Source organism: Prionailurus bengalensis, chromosome C1, assembly GCF_016509475.1.
Source record: "Prionailurus bengalensis isolate Pbe53 chromosome C1, Fcat_Pben_1.1_paternal_pri, whole genome shotgun sequence".
Classification (NCBI taxonomy): Eukaryota; Metazoa; Chordata; class Mammalia; order Carnivora; family Felidae; genus Prionailurus; species Prionailurus bengalensis.
The window spans coordinates 101,325,080-101,342,978 of NC_057345.1; the positions used below are offsets into that span (position 1 = coordinate 101,325,080).

A 17,899-nucleotide genomic window follows, 5' to 3' on the forward strand; every position below is an offset into this window, starting at 1 on the left:
TAATATCTCCCGTCTCAAAAGTAATGCCCCGTTTCCTGCTCAGTCTCTCCAGAGCCAGCCCATCCTCTGGTTTCTTTTCTCCATTCTGTCTCCATTCTCCATTAGGCCTTTCCCCACTGTCTCACCACAGCAGCTCTTGTCACCTCATCACTGATCTTCATGTTTCTGAATCCCGTGACCCAAGAGCTTCATGTGACAGTCTCTCCTTGAATTGATAACTTCCTTGGATTCTCATTACTTCCTCTTCCTCTGCTGGCTGTTCCCTCTGTCTGTGCCGGGTCCTTCTTACCTTTCTGATCTCCAAGTGTCTGACTACTTCCAGGGCAGAGTCTTTGGACCTTTTCTCGGTCTACAGTCACTTTACGCTGCTTTCTCTGTACTCACCATGCATAAATGTTTCTCTAGCTTTAGCCTCTCCCTGAACAGCAGACCCTTACATTTAAGTAAGATGGATGTCTAATTGGGCATGTCAAGGTTTTATGTCCCAAACCATGCTTGTGATCCTGTTTCTCTGACAGCCTACCCACCTGCTCAGGGCCATTCCCCCATCCCCAGCCCCGTTCACTAGCAGGTCCTGTCAGCTCTACTGTCAGGACATGGCCAGCATCTGACCACATGTTATCACCTGTGTGGCCACCACCAGCCCCATCTGCTGTCCTTCCTCCCTGGGGTTGTCGCGATAGCTTCCTGACGGGTCTCCCTGCCGTGTGCCTCACCCTCTGCGGTCTCTCCACACAGCCACCAGAGTGCTCACAAACCTCCCCTCTGACTCCACTCCCGTTCTGCTGCCCTAGAGCTTGCTGGCCTGTTGTCATCCCCTAAACTCAGCAAGAACGTGCCTCTGTGGTGGCGGTTGTGCTCCGGGTCTTTGTGCCTGGAACCATCTTCCCCATTATATACAGGCTTTCTCCCTGTCTTCTCACCAAATGACAGTCCTGCCCTCGACCAGGATGCTCTCCTCCTCCCTTCTGACCAGCATGGTTTCTCCGGGACACCTGCCAGCATTGGATAGGCCAGCATGTGGCTGCCTCGTTCCTAAAGAATGTTCGGGTTTATGAGGTTTAGGACCTCTTTTCTGTTCAACACACTGTTATATTGCCAGCACCTAGAATAGCATTTGGCATTCAGTAAGTTGTTGATTGAAGTGGGCATTTGATGTTTATCTGTTGAATGGATGAATGCTTATGGTCCAATAAAATGAACTTTACTTGCAGAGATAGTAATAGCTAATTCAGCCTATAATCCTCTGGGCTCACGTCTTTATGGTGGCACATCGGGCTCCGTTGAGCCCAGCACATGCTTTTTTATGCCCTGCTGTTACATAATCTCTGTTCTTTAGGATTAGGAGGCCCCTACACAAAAAAATAAAGTTAGGTGCCATGTAATTTTTTTCTCTCTTGACTATAATTAGGTTTGAGCCAAAGTCTGTGGCTAGGTGTGTATTGAACGTACACATTGACCTCTAAGATGGGGAGGCAGGTTTCTTAATGTGTGAGTTCTTTATTCCTTCTTTCCCACAGGGCCACGCTACAGTGCATTCGCACCATGACCTGTGAATACGCGCTTTGCTCGTTCTTCGTACCTGGTGACAGGCAGGTGGTCGTAGGAACAAAGGTAAACAGACTTCTCGCACTCTGGAGGCTCTTCTCAATATTCTTAAAGTTGTTCGAGAATTCTGGCTCCTGTTTTTGCACAGAACAGAATGTATTAGAAATGTATTAGAGCTGGATGATATGTGAAGGTTGGTAGTTGGTTCCCTTTTTTTCTTTGAGGGGTTTTCTTTTTAGTTGTAGGTTCTTTTATAAAAAAAATCAAACCTTATGTTATGAGTAATAAAATTACAATCACGACCTTGAGATCACTGTCCGTGTTTTGGTGATCGGCCTTTCACGCATCTTTTTATGAGCACCTACGTAGTTGTTTTAAGAAGACTAATGATAAAATATACAAAGTACTTAGTGTCATGCTTGGCAGATGGAAGCATTCAATGGAGACAGACTGACTAGTCCTCATTCCCAGTTGCTAATCAGATTGGAAGATAGACATGCAGGAATGAGCAGACACAGATTTGGGTTCAGATTCTCCCCCTTTTTAGAACAGGTAATTTGGAGCAAGGTCACCAAACTTCTCTTAGTGTGTTTCCTTATCTGTATAATAGGATGGTGACACTTGTTTTTTGACAGTGGCTTTTGCACTAGATGGGCCTGCGTCTGAGTGCTAGATTTTCCACTTGCTAGCTGTGAGAACCTTGGACATTACTTACTCCTGTAAGTCTTGGTTTTCTCATGTAAAATGGGGTGAATAACCTACGTCACAGTAGGTAAAGCACTTAGCACAGAAACTGACTCACAGCAAATAACTAATGACTAAGAGCCGGTAGTAGAGGCACAGGGAGAATAAGGTCATGGAATACTTTAAAACGTGCTTTGCGGGGCGCCTGGGTGGCACAGTCGGTTAAGCGTCCGACTTCAGCCAGGTCACGATCTCGCGGCCCGTGAGTTCGAGCCCCGCGTCAGGCTCTGGGCCGATGGCTCAGAGCCTGGAGCCTGTTTCCGATTCTGTGTCTCCCTCTCTCTCTGCCCCTCCCCCGTTCGTGCTCTGTCTCTCTCTGTCCCGAAAATAAATAAACGTTGAAAAAAAAAATTAAAAAAAAAAAAACGTGCTTTGCAAGTATTTGTCATCGTTATCCCCCTAAACCAGTGCTGTGTGCACGTGATCACTTTATTAGAAATCCTGTGTATCACAATGGGTATTTTTTGCCCAGATAAAAGTGTAAAATAAGCTAGAGAGATTTTAGGGTCAGTGTTGGAATGGACATTAAATTCCAATTAAAAGTTTCTCTCATCTTTCATTCATTCTTTCAACAAATGTCCCTGTATTGGTTTTGTTAGGAAAGCATGTTGCGAGTACCTTCCAAGTCCACCTACCTGTATGACTAAAGTGCAGCCCCCACATCCCAGCCCAGTCTCTGATCATTTAGCGTACGTGATCTTATTTAACGCCCACAGCAGCTTAGAGAGGTTGCTGCTATAAGCCCCATTTTGCAGATGAGAAAATGGGCTCTTGGAGGTGAATTCAGCAGTAGTCAGCCTTGGGACCCCAGTCCTTCCACCTTATGCTCTCCGCACCCCCCTTCCCCTGCAGAAGCCCATCATAGAGCGGGCTTTGCCGCTGTGTGTGTTCCTTGGTTGGTATTGTGACCGCAGCATATCCCAATTTCTAAACAGGAAGTGTGTCTCATTGTTTTCTAAGCCTTTGCAGTTTATTTTTAAGTCCATTGCCCTCCCTAGCATTGTAGGTAGATTTCTGTTTCTCACTGTCGGTGTACTGGAGAGGAGGAAACCAAAACTAGATGGAGAAATGTTGGTTAAGCCAGATACCATTTAAAATTGCTTTAACTCGAAAGGTTTTTGGGAGCATTTGCTGCTGTGTTTCTCCTGGTTTGCCTCTGGGCATGCTGTTGCCCTTCTGAAGTTGAGGGACCAGTGAAAGTGACGAGCCCAGTACTGTGAGGCCGCAGGCTCTGTCACTGGGCAGCAGAGCAACCCTGCCAGAGACTGCTCCGCGCATCGGCGGCCTCACTCACCACGCGGAATGTGCGCTCCATTCACAAGCAGTTGGCCACATCTAAATTGTGTAGGCATGAATCTTAGAGGGTATGGGTGTGCTCATTGGAGCTGTGCTCATTTTGTGTCTTCCACAGACGGGTAAGCTGCAGCTTTATGACCTGGCCTCAGGAAATCTGCTGGAGACAGTAGATGCACACGATGGAGCTCTGTGGTCCTTGTCTCTCTCTCCAGATCAGGTAACTAAGCCAGACATTTGGATCCGGACTTCAGTACACTACCTGCCTTTCCCGTTGCTTGCATCAGCGTTTCCTGCTGCCTGCCAAAGATTCTTCAGGATATCTTTAAAGAAAGCCAACTTTTTGTCTAATCGTGAGATTTTCTACGTGGTGGCATATCATGTGCCTGATAATACGGATAGCTGTCATAGCAAGTGAATTCTCGTTCAGCTGCATGATATCAGATTACTTGGCCTCATGATTTTTACCAGTGCTTTGTGCTGCTTCCTAAAAGGAACTATTTCCTTGGGCAACGAAGTGCAGAGGATGCAGTAGACTTTCTGTTTCTCCTTTCAGTCCCTACATCCACGAGGTTAGAAGTCTAGTGTTTGTAGCAAACGTATCAGCCCTTCCAAGTCAGTAACAGGGTGCTTCCCTTGTGAGGGGTCACCTTGGAGAACTGTATGCTTATTCTAGTAATGGTGCTGTTGGTCAGCATTTTGAGATGTTCTTTGACAATACTTTAATAAGAGCTTGTGGCCCATTCACTTGAACCTTCTCAATAGTGGCAAACCATCTACTGAAAGTAGCTGTTTTTGGAAAAAACGGAATCTGGAAGTTAGAGCAGGTTACGTCGTCTGTGGTCAGAATAAAACAGCATTTAAAGTTTAAATAGTAGTAACATCTAGGATTCTATCTCTTGAAGTATTTTTATTATTATTTTTTTAACATTTATTTTTGAGAGAGAGCATGAGAATGAGTGGGGGAGGGGCAGAGAGAGAGAGGGAGACACAGAATCCGAAGCAGGTTCCAGGCTCTGAGCTGTCAGCACAAAGCCTGATGCAGGGCTCGAACTCACGAACCCTGAGATCATGACCTGAGCCGAAGTTGGACGCTTATTCCAGCCTCTGAGCTGTCAGCACAAAGCCTGATGTGGGGCTCAAACTCACAAACCCTGAGATCATGACCTGAGCTGAAGTTGGACGCTTAACTGACTGAGCCACCCAGTTGCTCCCCTCAAAGTATTTTTATATCCATCTTATCCTTTATTCTTTCCTAATGGTTTTAGAAGCTAGATAGTCTTGGTCATTTCAGCATCACAAGGGTCCTTGTAAGGTTGTTTCCTATGTTACAAATCTCAAATGGCAGAATAAACACTTGCGATCTAGCTTTCTGACCCGTGTTCTATAGAGTTTAACACTACAATGCGATGGGACTGATTTTCTTGATATTAGAAAACAATTTCAAATGTATTTTACGCAGAGACATTGCAAGAATAAATTTATACCCTTCTGAGAAATACTTTGAATGAACTTATTTAGATGATCTAGTCTGTGTATATTTGTCAAACCATTTTATTAGCAGCAACTTCTTTTGACTGGTGCTTTCTTAGGTGGAGCAAAAGACCCTAGTGTTCAGAGTCCTCCTGATGCTGAACGAAAGTATAGCTAGAACTTTCCCCTAGCTACTGTCTACATTAGCTCCTGCTAGGAATTTACAAATAAGATCTGTGGCTGCCGCCCCAAAAGAGCAAGGAGAGGGGTTAGGGAAACCACATTTTTCTTCATTCTTCTCCCATGCCATTAAATACAAATGGTCTTTTATGCTATTTTGATGTCATCTTATCAAAGTTTCCATAACAAAATATTTTTTAATTGCAATGTCATTTGATTTTCAGCGTGGCTTTGTGACAGGTGGTGCAGATAAATCTGTCAAGTTCTGGGATTTTGAGTTGGTAAAAGATGAGAATAGTACCCAGAAGAGGTGAGTAGACATTTTTTAATTTGTGTCCTTGTTTTAGAGTGAAAATGGGGAACTACTGAATGGTTTTTTGACATATTTTTTTTTTAATGTTTATTTATTTTTGCAAGAGAGACAGAGCGTGTGTGGGGGAGGGGCAGAGAGAGAGGGAGACACAGAATCCGAAGCAGGCTCCAGGCTCCCAGCTGTCAGCACAGAGCCTGACGCAGGGCTCGAACTCACAGACTGCATGATCATGACCTGAGCGGAAGTCGGACGCTTAATCGACTGAGCCACCCAGGCACCCGACATGTGTATTTCTCTTGTGCTCCAGGGACTTTTTGGAATTTTTGTCTGCCTTTGTAGAGCCCTCATTTATTAATTTTTCCCTTGATGCTTTCTGTCCCGCTAGACTTTCTGTGAAACAAACCCGAACCTTGCAACTAGATGAAGATGTTCTTTGTGTCAGTTACTCTCCCAATCAGAAGCTGTTGGCTGTCTCTTTGCTGGACTGTACTGTGAAAATTTTCTATGTTGACACTTTAAAGGTACAGTGATTGATTATGCCTGCAAATAGTTTCTGTCTTTCTGACTGACCTTGGTTGGGTTGAGACTGTAAAGTGGCCCTAACTGTGCCCAGCAGTGGTAGGTTTCTAAAAATTTATACGGGAATCAAAACATTTTAGGTGCACTAGGAAAGCCAGAGTTTTAAAGAACCCTTTGGTTCATAAATTTTGCTTGAGGCAAGTTCTATTTCGTAAGTTCAGAAAATCCTATTGCAGCCAGTAGCTTAAGAGCGTTGTTGGGTCTCCCGGGCAGTGCTTCCACACTTGGCTATACGTCGGGATCGTTTGGGTTGCTTTTAAAACTATAAGATTACTGGGCCCTGTGCCCCGAGTCGGCAGGACTGGATCTGGCCTGGGAACATTGTTGTGAAGCGAGGGCCCAAAGTCTTTTCAGCTGAGAGGTGCCGTGAACGTCCCTGTGCCGTATTGTGCCTGAGGCAGTGGGCGTCAGGGGCATGCCGGGCTCCACCGCACTGCAGCACTCGTGGCAGATGCATGCAGGGTCCGCATGCTGGACCCAGGCTGAGCTGCCTTCAGTGGTTTGTCTTCTTGGGAAATACAAAGCAATCCAGAACAGTGTTCATTATATTTTAAAGTTATATTTTTGATCCCCTTGTAACAAACAGTGCCTATATTTTATAGATACATGTGAATATTTGTTCTTTTCTTTTTAATACTTAGTTTTTTCTCTCACTGTATGGACACAAACTGCCTGTTATATGCATGGACATCTCTTACGTAAGTAAAATGTAAACAGTGTCTCAGAAACAAGTTGTTTTTTCTAAAGCACTTTCTTAGTTCTTGGCTTGCTATCTTCACTTCAGAGTATTTTTTCATCACGTTGTTAATCTTTCACCCAAAAAAGCCATAAAATGACATATGTTATAATTGTACCTTAAATATGTATATTACTTTAGTACTTTCAGAATATGTTCACAAATGTCTTAATTAATCCTTAAAACTAACCCCACTGTGGATTTTCCAGATAGTATTTTGCTGTCTAAAATACTATAATTGGTAGACTGCCCTAAAATACGATTTTAAAAAAGGCTCCCCCTTTGTTCTGAAGGATAATGCTGGTGAGGAGGATGGAACTTGGCTTCGTATTTGGACACTTACCATATTTTGCACTATCTGTATACTTTTAGTCTCTTGACCAAAATCATATTTTTACAATGTCTAGTTATGGCTAAGAGTGGCAATAATGTGTTTAAAGACATGATCTAGTCTGTGTGAAAGGGATCAGCCCCGTGCTCTAGCTGTTTGAATTCCATGCGTTAACAGTAGGTAGGTGTCACACAGTATTTCTGGTGTTCTTTTTTTAAATTTTTTTAATGTTTATTTTTGAGAGAGAGAGAGAGACAGAGTGTGAGTGGGGGAGAGGCAGAGAAAGAGGGAGACACAGAATCCAAAGCAGGCTCCAGGCTCCGAGCAGCTTAGCACAGAGCCCTATGTGGGGCTCGAACCCACAGACAATGAGATCACGACCTGAGCTGAAGTCAGACACTTAACCGCCTCAGCCACCAAGGTGCCCCATTTTCCGGTGTTCTTATGTTGACAACCATTTGAATGAGAAGTTGAGATAGGAAAGATAAGAGAAATAGAGATCAGGAACATGAGCTAAAAGGCTGGGTTGCAAACTTTCCAGTAGGTTCTTTCCCAGACTCTTCTTTCCTTCTTCCTCCCTCTTCCCCCAAATCCTAGGACAGAGATTAGACATTCTTCTATTCTTCTTCCTATGTGTTGAACAACGTAAATAGGTAACTGACATCAGGGCACACCACCACCCTACAGCAGTACAAACCCACTGGAGCCGCAGAGTTCTTGCTCTCACTCAACAAGCTTTTAAAGGCAACCTTAGATAAAAGCAAAGAAATAGGTGCTCTTGATAGATGAAATTAATTGTTTGGTATTGATTTTACTGTTTCCGGAAAAAGTGGGTTAAATGTTCTGGGTAGTCTAATTGTAGGGTTTCTGATAGTCAAGCAAATGGGTTACTTCTCTTCCTTGTAGGATGGGACACTAATAGCCACTGGCTCTGCTGACAGGAACGTGAAAATCTGGGGTTTGGACTTCGGGGACTGCCACAAGTCTCTCTTTGCGCACGATGACAGGTAGGTGCTGTCTTTTCAAAGACGTCCCTTTGCGTCACCTGTATCATTTCCCTTGTGCCTCTGTGTCTATTATTTTGGTGTTTTCAGACAGTCATAAATGTAAAATTCTAAAATATAAATAATCAGGCATTCTAGAACTAGCTCTTCAAAACTATGTGCATGAGACTCTTCACTAATGTGGAATTTGATGACATTTGCTCCCTTCTCTCACTTTTCAGCGTGATGTACCTCCAGTTCGTACCCAAGTCCCACCTCTTCTTCACCGCTGGGAAGGACCATAAGATTAAGCAGTGGGATGCGGACAAATTTGAACACATACAGACTCTGGAGGTGACTCTTGCTGCTTAGTTTCCTCAGTTCTCAGTACTTCAGAACTTTACTACTCAGTACTCAGTACTTCAGAACTACTTTTTTTCTTTTTTTAATTTTTTTATGTTTGTTTATTTTTCAGAGTGAGAGAGACAGAGGATGAGTTGGGGAGGGGCAGAGAGACAGGAAGACACAGAATCCCAAGCAGGCTCCAGGCTCTGAGCTGTCAGCACAGAGCCTGATGTGGGGCTTGAACCCACACACTGTGAGATCATGACCTGAGCCAAAGTCGGACACTCAACCGACTGAGCCACCCAGGCGCCCCTTTCAGAACTACTTTTAAGATCAAGTGTGGGCTTCCCACTGATGTAGAGCAGGTATCGGTCAATGAATAAGGTATTTCTTCTCAGGGTTTTTGTTTTTGTTTCTTTTCTCTCCAGGGGCACCACCAGGAAATCTGGTGCTTGGCTGTAAGCCCCAGTGGAGACTATGTTGTGTCATCGTCCCATGACAAATCTCTGAGACTTTGGGAGAGAACAAGGGAGCCTCTTATTCTTGAGGAAGAAAGGGAGATGGTAAGGACTTAGGCTTGGTTATGGAGGTGCTGGTGAGTATCTGACCTGCTGTCCCAGCCGCGGCGTTCTGTCTAGTGTGGCCACCCCTCAGCCAGTGCGAATCCAGGGACCTCCAGGAGATGTTTCCAGCACTGCTGTCACCGATTCAGCAGCCACACAGAGACAGAGATGCTATTAGGGGACTGCATTTTGAAAGAAGCAGCTTTTCAGTCTCATTTCACTTCATGTAGAGACCATGTTTTTTCTTCCAGATTAACTTCTATCTCTCTCTTGACAGCAAAGGGAAGCAGAATATGAGGAGAGCGTGGCCAAAGAAGACCAGCCAGTAGTAAGTAAATCTTTTGGGACTCTGAGATTGAGCCCTGTAATTATCTTATTCGAATTTACTTTAGTTTCAAGAATTTCTAATGGAATTAGAATTAGGATCAGATGCTGAAGTCATCACCAGCTCATGCAGGACGCTGTCTGTGCAGTCCTGTTTGATTCAACTGTATATCCTTATTTTGAGGGACAAATGACTGACCAAATTTGGTAATGCATGATTGTCATTCTCGCTATTGTTTTGTTTCATTTTTTAAGGAGGCCTCATGGAATCATAGAACAAATATAAAAATCAAAAGGTTTCAGAATTTGGGGGTTTTTTTGCCTTTAATTTTAGAGAGAGAGAGAATGTGGGAGCACATGCTAGTGAGGCAGGAGTAGAGGGAGAGAGAGAGAGAGAGAGAGAGAGAGAGAGAGAGAGAATCCCAAGCAGGCTCCACACTCAGTGTGGAACCCAGTGGGGGCTCAACCTCACAACCCTGGGACCATGACCTGGAACCAAAATCAAGAGTCGGACACTCAACTGACTGAGCCACCCAGGCTCCCTTGGGCATTTTCTTTAAACTTTTGTAGAATAGGATATTCTCATAATAATGAATATAAAATACTTGCCAATGTCTGGCACTTAGTAAGTACCCTATTAACAGTAGTTGGTAACACCATGTTACCATTATCATAACATAGTGATGTCTGTTCTTTTCTGGATATAAGATTAATTTATTGTTTTGTTTTGTTTTTTAATGTCTATTTATTTTGAGTGAGAGCATGTACATGTGTGCAAGCAGGGGAGGGGCAGAGAGAGAGGGAGAGAGAGAATCCCAGGCAGGCTCCACGCTGTCAGCCTAGAGCCCGATGTGCAGATTGATCTCACAAATCACGAGATCACAACCTGAGGCGAATTCAAGAGTCGGATGCTTAACTTACTGAGCCACCCAGGTGCCTCTAATTGGTTCTGTAATGCCTCTCAGCAATATTGTCAAGGATCTCTTTTTTTCTGGCAGGTTCCAGGAGAGACTCAAGGTGACAATTACTTTACTGGAAAGAAAACTATTGAAACGGTCAAAGCGGTAAGTTGATACAGAATGTAGTATCTCATTTTTAAAGAGGATACCAACTTTTCAGTGAAAAGTTTTTGTCAACCAGATAGCCCTTTTGTGGCGAAAAGTTGATGAAATATGTAGGTGGAGATTATAACCCCTGTTTTCCTTCCTTGTAACCGAGGACAGAAGTAGTGCCAAGTCGGTGATGGTTTGTAGAAAGGAGAGCTCATTCTCCCCAGTGTTCTGGAAGCGGCACCTCTCAGGTGCCGGGAGCTGCCCTGCTCCCTGAGTGCACGTACATACGGTCTCACCTGAATCCAAGACGTTTAGTGTCCTCCCCATAAATTAGAAAGAAAAGAAAAACCAAAGACGTCTACAAGTGGCTGTCTGGCACTCTACTGACACGTGTTTATTACACGGATTCAAGTTATCTGGTAGTTCTCTAGTCAGGTCTTCTGGTTGCAGTGTTCCGGGATGATGGGGCATGTGGCAATGATGTCTGTCCTTTGTCCCCATCTGTGTAGGCTGAGAGGATCATGGAGGCTGTCGAGCTATACCGAGAGGAAACTGCAAAAATGAAGGAACACAAAGCCATTTGTAAAGCTGCAGGGAAAGAGGTGAGATAGTCCATGAAGTTACACTCTGAGAAACGTGTCTAAATGGAATTCCTGAGATGAAAGCCATCGTTTTAGGACTTTCTTGACTCAGATCTGCAAATAGATCTCTATTACAGCTGGACTGTAATAGAGTCTTTCCTATTTCAAATATTAGAAAGAAGGAGTTGAGGGCCTAGGAGGAGGGAAGCTTGGTTTTAATGGAAAGCAAAAGAGAGGAAATTCCAGACTGAGGTGACCATTATATTGGGTAGAAACTCCTGCTTCTGCTTTGGTTGCAGAGGCACTGTAACCATTCCAGATTTCCAGATAAAATATTGTCCCAACTCATTCTCAGCACTATTAAAACTAAAAGGCCTGGTCATTGTTTTATATTCTTTCAATTTGTAGGGTTTCCCTTTTCAAAACTAGAGTACGATTGTCGCCCCGCCTGTGACAGGCACTATCCAAGTCTTGTTTTTTAATGACATGATTTAATAATTTCTTCATAGGTTCCTCTTCCCATCAACCCCATCCTGATGGCCTATGGCAACATCTCTGTGAGTAGAGTGTCTAACAGCTTCCCCCTGGTTACTCAGAGGTTCCTTTCAGGGACAAGAGAGGCAAAGTAGGAAGTGAGGAGGCATGATTTTTTTTTTTTTAATGTTTGTTTATTTTGAGAGAAAGAGAGGAGTATAAGTGGGGGAAGGGTGGAGAGAGAGAAGAGAGAATCCCAAGCAGGCTCCTTACTGTCAGCCCGGAGCCTGACACAGGGCTCGATCTCATGGACTGTGAGATCATGACCTGAGCCACGATCAGAGTTGGACTCTTAACTGACTGAGCCACCCAGGCGTCCCTCAAGAAGCATGGTTTGAGGCTGGACGTATTGGGGAATACTTTGCCGTTAAAACTTTCTTTTGTCTTCCGTGGTGTTGAGTATTTCAAAAGGACCATTTTAGCGTAACTTCCAAGCCATCCTTTTTGGTTGGACTGGATGGCATTCTTGTATTTTCTAGTGCTTATTTGTCCAATTTCCAAAGCCCTCTTGCAGATTCTGTCCATGTAAATGAACTTGGAAATTGAGGTTTCTGGAGGAAAAGTTGGCATACGTCAGTCAGATAGAGGAGGAGGGAGAAATGGGACAGCGTGTGCACATCAAGCAGTCTACAGTACGTTCCATGCACGTGTCATTCGTTGCACTCATCCTGTGAGTCAGGGCAGCCTCATTTTACTGCTAGGAAACTGGCCTGACTCACAGATAGAAGGTAACACAGTTGGGGAGTGGCAGAGCTGGACTGCGAACCCAAATGTGACAGACTCTAAGCCCGCACATGCATTGCCCTCTTAGAGCCCCGTTGGTCATGTGAGCAGGATCCCTGGTGTTTAGGAGATAGGAATGAGGGAGCCTCCGTAGAAACCAACCCAGGGCATCACTAAGGCTGCTGTGCTTCCTTTACAGCCTTCAGCTTATGTGTTGGAGATTTTTAAAGGAATCAAGTCGAGGTGAGTCCCAGTGTACGGTTACAGTTTGTCAGCTAACATTTACTGACTGCCTGTCTGACCATGAGATAAACAGGAGTTATAACTGAGGGTTATTTTCCATATAAGTTGAACTATGTCAGCATTTTGGTGGAAAATAATACATTATAAGGCTCTTTTTGAGGCAGAGCCAGGAGGCTCCTCCTAAACTATGAAGGGAAATTTTAGGGACAAACGAAGGGTAGTGCTACTGCACATTGGGGGTAATGAAAGCATCCATCATCAGTCACAAGTACCAACTGGTAACCTTTTCTGATTGTGTGTTTCCGATGGCTTATTTTTATTGGAATCCTGCTGTATATAATGTTGTATCCTGTCCTTTTTCACAGAATATTTCCTGAGCGTTTGCTCATGTTACCAATATTCTTCAAAAATAAATTCGTTGCGTTATATCAAAACGCTCATTGCATGGATAATTACTATTGGATTTGCTTTTGATTTTTGCTGTTAGCAGTAGTGCTTCTGTGAACACCTTTACATAGAAATCTTCGTTGTTGTTTTTTAAGATAAGAATCCTAGCATAACAATAACCGATCAATGGGCATGAGCTCCTTAAAGGTCTGTGTTGCGGAATTACTTTCCAGAATGCTTGTAATGACTTTTTACCAGGCTTTGAAAAATTCTTTGCCAGTTTCAGAGGCAAAAGGTAGTATTGTATTATATTAATTTCTTTCAATTATGAATGAATTTGTTGGCCTTTTGTCTTTTTTTCCTGTGAATTTTTAGTTTCCCTTTCTTGTACTCTTCAGTAATTTCTCATTGGTTTCTAAAAATTCTTTATATCTCTTGTTCTGTATTTTTAGGATCATGTTTCTTGTTTGTGATTTACCTTTGGGTTTTATTTATGAGTTTGACCTACTGATAGGTCATAACAATTCTCAATATCTGAATCTGTCCCTTACAACAAGAAGTAAACAGACCTGAGGATAATGACGAAACTTCACTAGAGAAACGTAAAAGAAAATTTAAATGAATGGAAGTGTTACACATTCCTAGAAGGGAAGATGCTGTGTTCTAAAGATTTACTTGTTTTTTTAAAAAAACTAATTTACAGGTTGGTGACTCTGGTTGAAGTCCTCTTGAGATTTGGAATTGGAATTGATGAAATGATATTAGAACTAGTTCAAAAAAAGTAAAACAAACCAGAAGAATAGCAAGAGAGAGTTAGATTCTCCTGGATTAAAAAGCTATAAAATTAGCAGAACTAAAACACTACAGGATTGTTGTCAGAATCAGTCAGTCATGAGGACCCACTTGAAAGCCCAGAAAGAGAGTCTAAAATGTGAAGATTCAATACATGGTAAAAGAAGTATCATAATGTAAAGGCGGAACATTCAACAAAAGACTTTGGAGAAATTAGTTAATCTGGAGAAACAGTTAGATTCTCCTATCGCGCCATGGACCAGAATGCATCAAATAGATTAAAATATTAAATGTAAAAAACAAAACATGGAAAAGAGGGAACCATTCAGAATATAAACGAATATTAAATTTAACTCTGAATGGGTAAGATCTGTTCAAACATAAAATCATAGAAAAATCAGTAGAAGTTTTAAAATTGAGCAGGTTAAGAAATGTGGCATTTTTAGTGTTTATTCTCTTTGTCTTCAGCGAGCTGGAAGAGTCTCTGCTTGTGCTGCCTTTCTCTTACGTCCCAGACGTCCTGAAGCTCTTTAACGAATTCATCCAGCTGGGCTCTGATATTGAACTTCTGTGCAGGTGCCTCTTCTTTCTGCTCAGGTAACCTGCTTTCCAAAGAGTACCGTGTCTACTCGGCCTGACCGCCCCGGTGCTACTTTAACTGATGGTGTCCACACTGGAATTAGGAACTCTGATGTTTGAGACTCAGAGATGGTTACAGGATTTCACTGCTGTATGACATAAATTATTTCTTATGCTGTGGAATCAGTCTTGTCCTTAAACAAGGGTCATGGTGGCCCATCTCTTTAAGTAATGAGGCGGAGCACTGCTCAGGGATGCTTAGTAGGCATAAGCCTCCAGGCTGCAGTAGCTCTGGTTCTGGTCTGTTTGCTGAGAGCCCAGTACCGAGTGGCCAGTTGGCCTCATTCGTTGTGTCTGTTTAACTGTTTAGTGTAAGCAAAAGGATTTGGTTTTGTCCTCCTAACAGCATCGTCTGGAATAGTGCCTTTATTTTCCTGGGTCTCTAGAAACAAATGGAAACATCAGGGCATATCCAGAGGGAAGTAAGAAACAAAGGAAATATGTTTATTAGACTATTCTTAAATATGTAAAATTGCTCTTAATGTGTAATTGAGAAGAGTGTGTTTGTAGGAGTTTAAGAGTGTACTCTTGTATCTCTGCCCCCTCAGTCTCCAGCTGTTACAGCAGAGACCGGGAATAGAGACAGATCCAACACCTTGAAACGCTGTTAGGAAGACAAGATACAAACTCATCAGCCAATACCAAAGAGTTAAAAAACTAACAAAGAGATATATTTAGAGAATTCGTATTTGAATTGACCTATTTTCATGACTCTTAATCCTGTGTTCCTTTTATTCCATCAAGATAGTAGCAATAGAAGAACAGGGATATGTTTATGTTAGTCTCTTGCCATATTTATAATTTGAGGCAAGTGATGAGGCCTCAAATTGGCACTCAACGATGTTGCTAATAATTTCTTACTGCTTGGCATAGGTACTAAATCGGGGTTTCTGATCTTAAGGGAAACACTAGGAATATTTCCAGCCTATCAGAGGGTTGGAGATGCCTAGTGCCTTACAAGTAGCTGTGACAGGTCACACATGAGTGTGAGTTACGCATCGAGGAATATGAATTCATTGTAGGTCATCTTGGTACTGTAGGTCAGAGTTTGACTCTCTCGTCAGTGACTATCTTCTTTTCTGCTGTGGCTTCCCTAGAAATATTAACAAACCTTTGTTGAGTTAGCATTTCTTAGCACGCTCATTCCTCTCTGAGCTTTCCTAGAATACCATTGTCAAAGTCTGCGGCCTCATGGTAGATGGCAGGGAAAAGGGCCAGCTTTGCAAACAAGTTGAATGTGCCATAACTTTTAGGATAGTATTGTTAAAATTGACATCAGATAAAAGCGAGTAGTAGAGAGGAAACATCTTCAGCCATTTTTTATACTGCCATGATATGGTAAAATTAATCCTTTTTTTGTTTGTTTGGTTTTTTTTTTTTTGCTTTGATATTATCTGTTTGCTTTTCTAGAAAGGATAACACTACCTCTCTTTGTAACGTGACTGTTTTGTTTTTCTATTAGGATTCACTTTGGGCAGATCACTAGTAACCAAATGCTTGTGCCAGTCATTGAAAAATTAAAGGAAACTACTATTTCAAAAGTCAGCCAAGTCCGGGTAGGTATCCCTGTAGTAATGCAGTAATGAGGGGGAAATCCTAGTGTGTGTGTGACTTTGAAGTAGCACAGTGAGCTGTGCCTTGTCTTTGGTGATATTGACCAGACATATATCTGTATTGAGGTAAGATTTCCACTGTCTTGGATAAAGAATAGAGAGAAGAAAACAAAACAAGAAAGACCTTAGACAAGGAGGGATGCCTAAGAACACCTGAACCATTGGTTCTCCTGACTTGCACATGCTGCTGCGATTGAACTCAAGTGAGAGACTGTTCATCTCACCTTTCTTCTATCCCTCCCCAGGATGTTATTGGCTTCAATATGGCAGGTCTTGAATATCTCAAGAGGGAATGCGAGGCAAAAAGTGAAGTTATGTTTTTTGCTGATGCTACCAGCCACTTGGAAGAAAAGAAGAGGAAGAGGAAAAAGAGGGAGAAGCTAATTTTAACATATACTTAAAATTGAAATGCGGTACCCTTTTCTTTTTATTTAAAAGGACTTCTAAACTAAGCTGTCAACTTAAAAATTACCAAAGACCAGCGCTTACTGTGTTACAGAAGATGTCAGGATGTGGTTCGCAGCTTTGCCTGAGGAGATCCCAATGTGAGATTATGGGCCCCATGTCTTGGACATAGGGCCTCAGAGTTCAAAATCTTTCTGTGCCCTCAGAGGTTGAGCCCTGCAGGAGGTGTTCCTATCATATTCTGTCAGGGAACAACGAACTTTTTGTTTGTTTTTTACTAGTTATTTCACTAGAGCTAAAATGAACATTTCAAAAGTTTTTCTTATTTCTGTGATAACAGAAGATTTGTTGATATGTTACTCTTTGTATTACGTTTTATCTCCTGCAGAGACCGTCAAGTGCACAATTGATTGCCCTCTCCCCATAAGTGCAGAGTCATGGACTTAGCTGAAAAGGACCATAAAAATGATCTAAAACAGCCTCCTTAAGCTCAACCTCTTGCAGGAGGTTATAACTGTATGTAAAAATATCTAATTGCTAATCTTTTCTACTTGTTTCTAATTAAAGTGTAGTTAAGCTGAGATGTCTTACTGGGCTTTTGGGTGATTAATAGCATATACATATGTATGTACACGGTAGGGATTTGGGGAGGTGAGAATATTTTAGGAAAAGAAATGGATACATTCCTTTGGGCCTGACTTTTCTTTGTGGGAAGTTTTTAAGGCACTAATCCAACCTTGTTACAGTTCTGTTTGGATTTGTGTTTGTTTTTTTTTTTCTTCTTTAAGATTTATTTAAATTCTCGTTAGTTAACATACTGTGTAACATTAGAGTCGCATGTCCAGTATAGTGATTCAGCACTTTCATACAACATGCAATGCTCATCACAAGTGCACTCCTTAATCCCCATTGCCTATTTTAACCCATCTCCCCCCACCACCTCCTTCTGGTAACCATCAGTTTGTTCTCTACAGTTAAGCCTCTTTCTTAGTTTGCTTCTCTCTTTTTCTCAGTTTGTTCATTTGTTTTGTTTCTTAAATTCCAGGTATGAGTGAAATCATAATTGTCTTTCTCTGACTTATTTTTCATAGTATAATAATACTCTCTCGCTCCATCTATGTCATTGCAAATGGCAAAATTTCATCCTGTTTCGTGGCTGAGTAATATCCCATTGTACGTATGTACCACGTCTTTATCCATTCATCAACCGATGGACACTTGGGCTGCTTCCATAATTTGACTATTAAAGGTTTTGGTGCTATAAACATTGAGATGCATTATCCCTTTGAATTAGTACTTTTGTATTCTTTGGGTAAACGCCTCATAGTGCAATTGCTGGATCATAGGTTAATTCTAACTTTAATTTTTGAGGAAACTCCACACTGTTTTCCAGAGCAGCTGCACCAGTTTGCATTCCCACCAACAGTGCAAGAGGGTTCCCCTTTCTCTACATCCTCACCAGCACCTGTGGTTTCTTGTGTTGTTGATTTTAGCCATTCTGACAGGTGTGACGTGATC

At 42.4% G+C, this 17,899-nt stretch overlaps 2 protein-coding genes across 4 annotated transcripts in view; one reads left to right on the forward strand and one right to left on the reverse strand.

Moving 5' to 3' along the window:
* WDR3 (WD repeat domain 3) overlaps positions 1–16,962 on the forward strand; it is a 31,586-nt gene extending 14,624 nt beyond the window's left edge. For 2 of the 3 annotated variants that reach the window (XM_043575961.1, XM_043575959.1), the window contains exons 12-28: positions 1,521–1,614; positions 3,704–3,805; positions 5,463–5,548; positions 5,937–6,072; positions 6,772–6,828; positions 8,104–8,204; positions 8,423–8,534; positions 8,954–9,088; positions 9,366–9,416; positions 10,411–10,476; positions 10,974–11,066; positions 11,555–11,602; positions 12,502–12,545; positions 14,193–14,321; positions 15,826–15,919; positions 16,222–16,389; positions 16,770–16,962. In XM_043575961.1, the coding sequence (XP_043431896.1) occupies positions 1,521–1,614; positions 3,704–3,805; positions 5,463–5,548; positions 5,937–6,072; positions 6,772–6,828; positions 8,104–8,204; positions 8,423–8,534; positions 8,954–9,088; positions 9,366–9,416; positions 10,411–10,476; positions 10,974–11,066; positions 11,555–11,602; positions 12,502–12,545; positions 14,193–14,321; positions 15,826–15,919; positions 16,222–16,377 (1,504 nt within the window). In that variant the 3' untranslated portion in view covers positions 16,378–16,389; positions 16,770–16,962. Of the gene's footprint in view, positions 1–1,520; positions 1,615–3,703; positions 3,806–5,462; positions 5,549–5,936; positions 6,073–6,771; positions 6,829–8,103; positions 8,205–8,422; positions 8,535–8,953; positions 9,089–9,365; positions 9,417–10,410; positions 10,477–10,973; positions 11,067–11,554; positions 11,603–12,501; positions 12,546–14,192; positions 14,322–15,825; positions 15,920–16,221 lie in introns of all 3 variants that reach the window. The other variant, XM_043575960.1, reaches the window with a different exon arrangement.
* Positions 10,830–17,899, reverse strand: part of SPAG17 (sperm associated antigen 17) — a 235,322-nt gene continuing 228,252 nt past the window's right edge. Inside the window, exon 49 of the mRNA XM_043575965.1 lies at positions 10,830–11,016. The gene's annotated coding sequence lies outside the window, so the exon portion shown is untranslated. The remainder of the gene's footprint in view (positions 11,017–17,899) is intronic.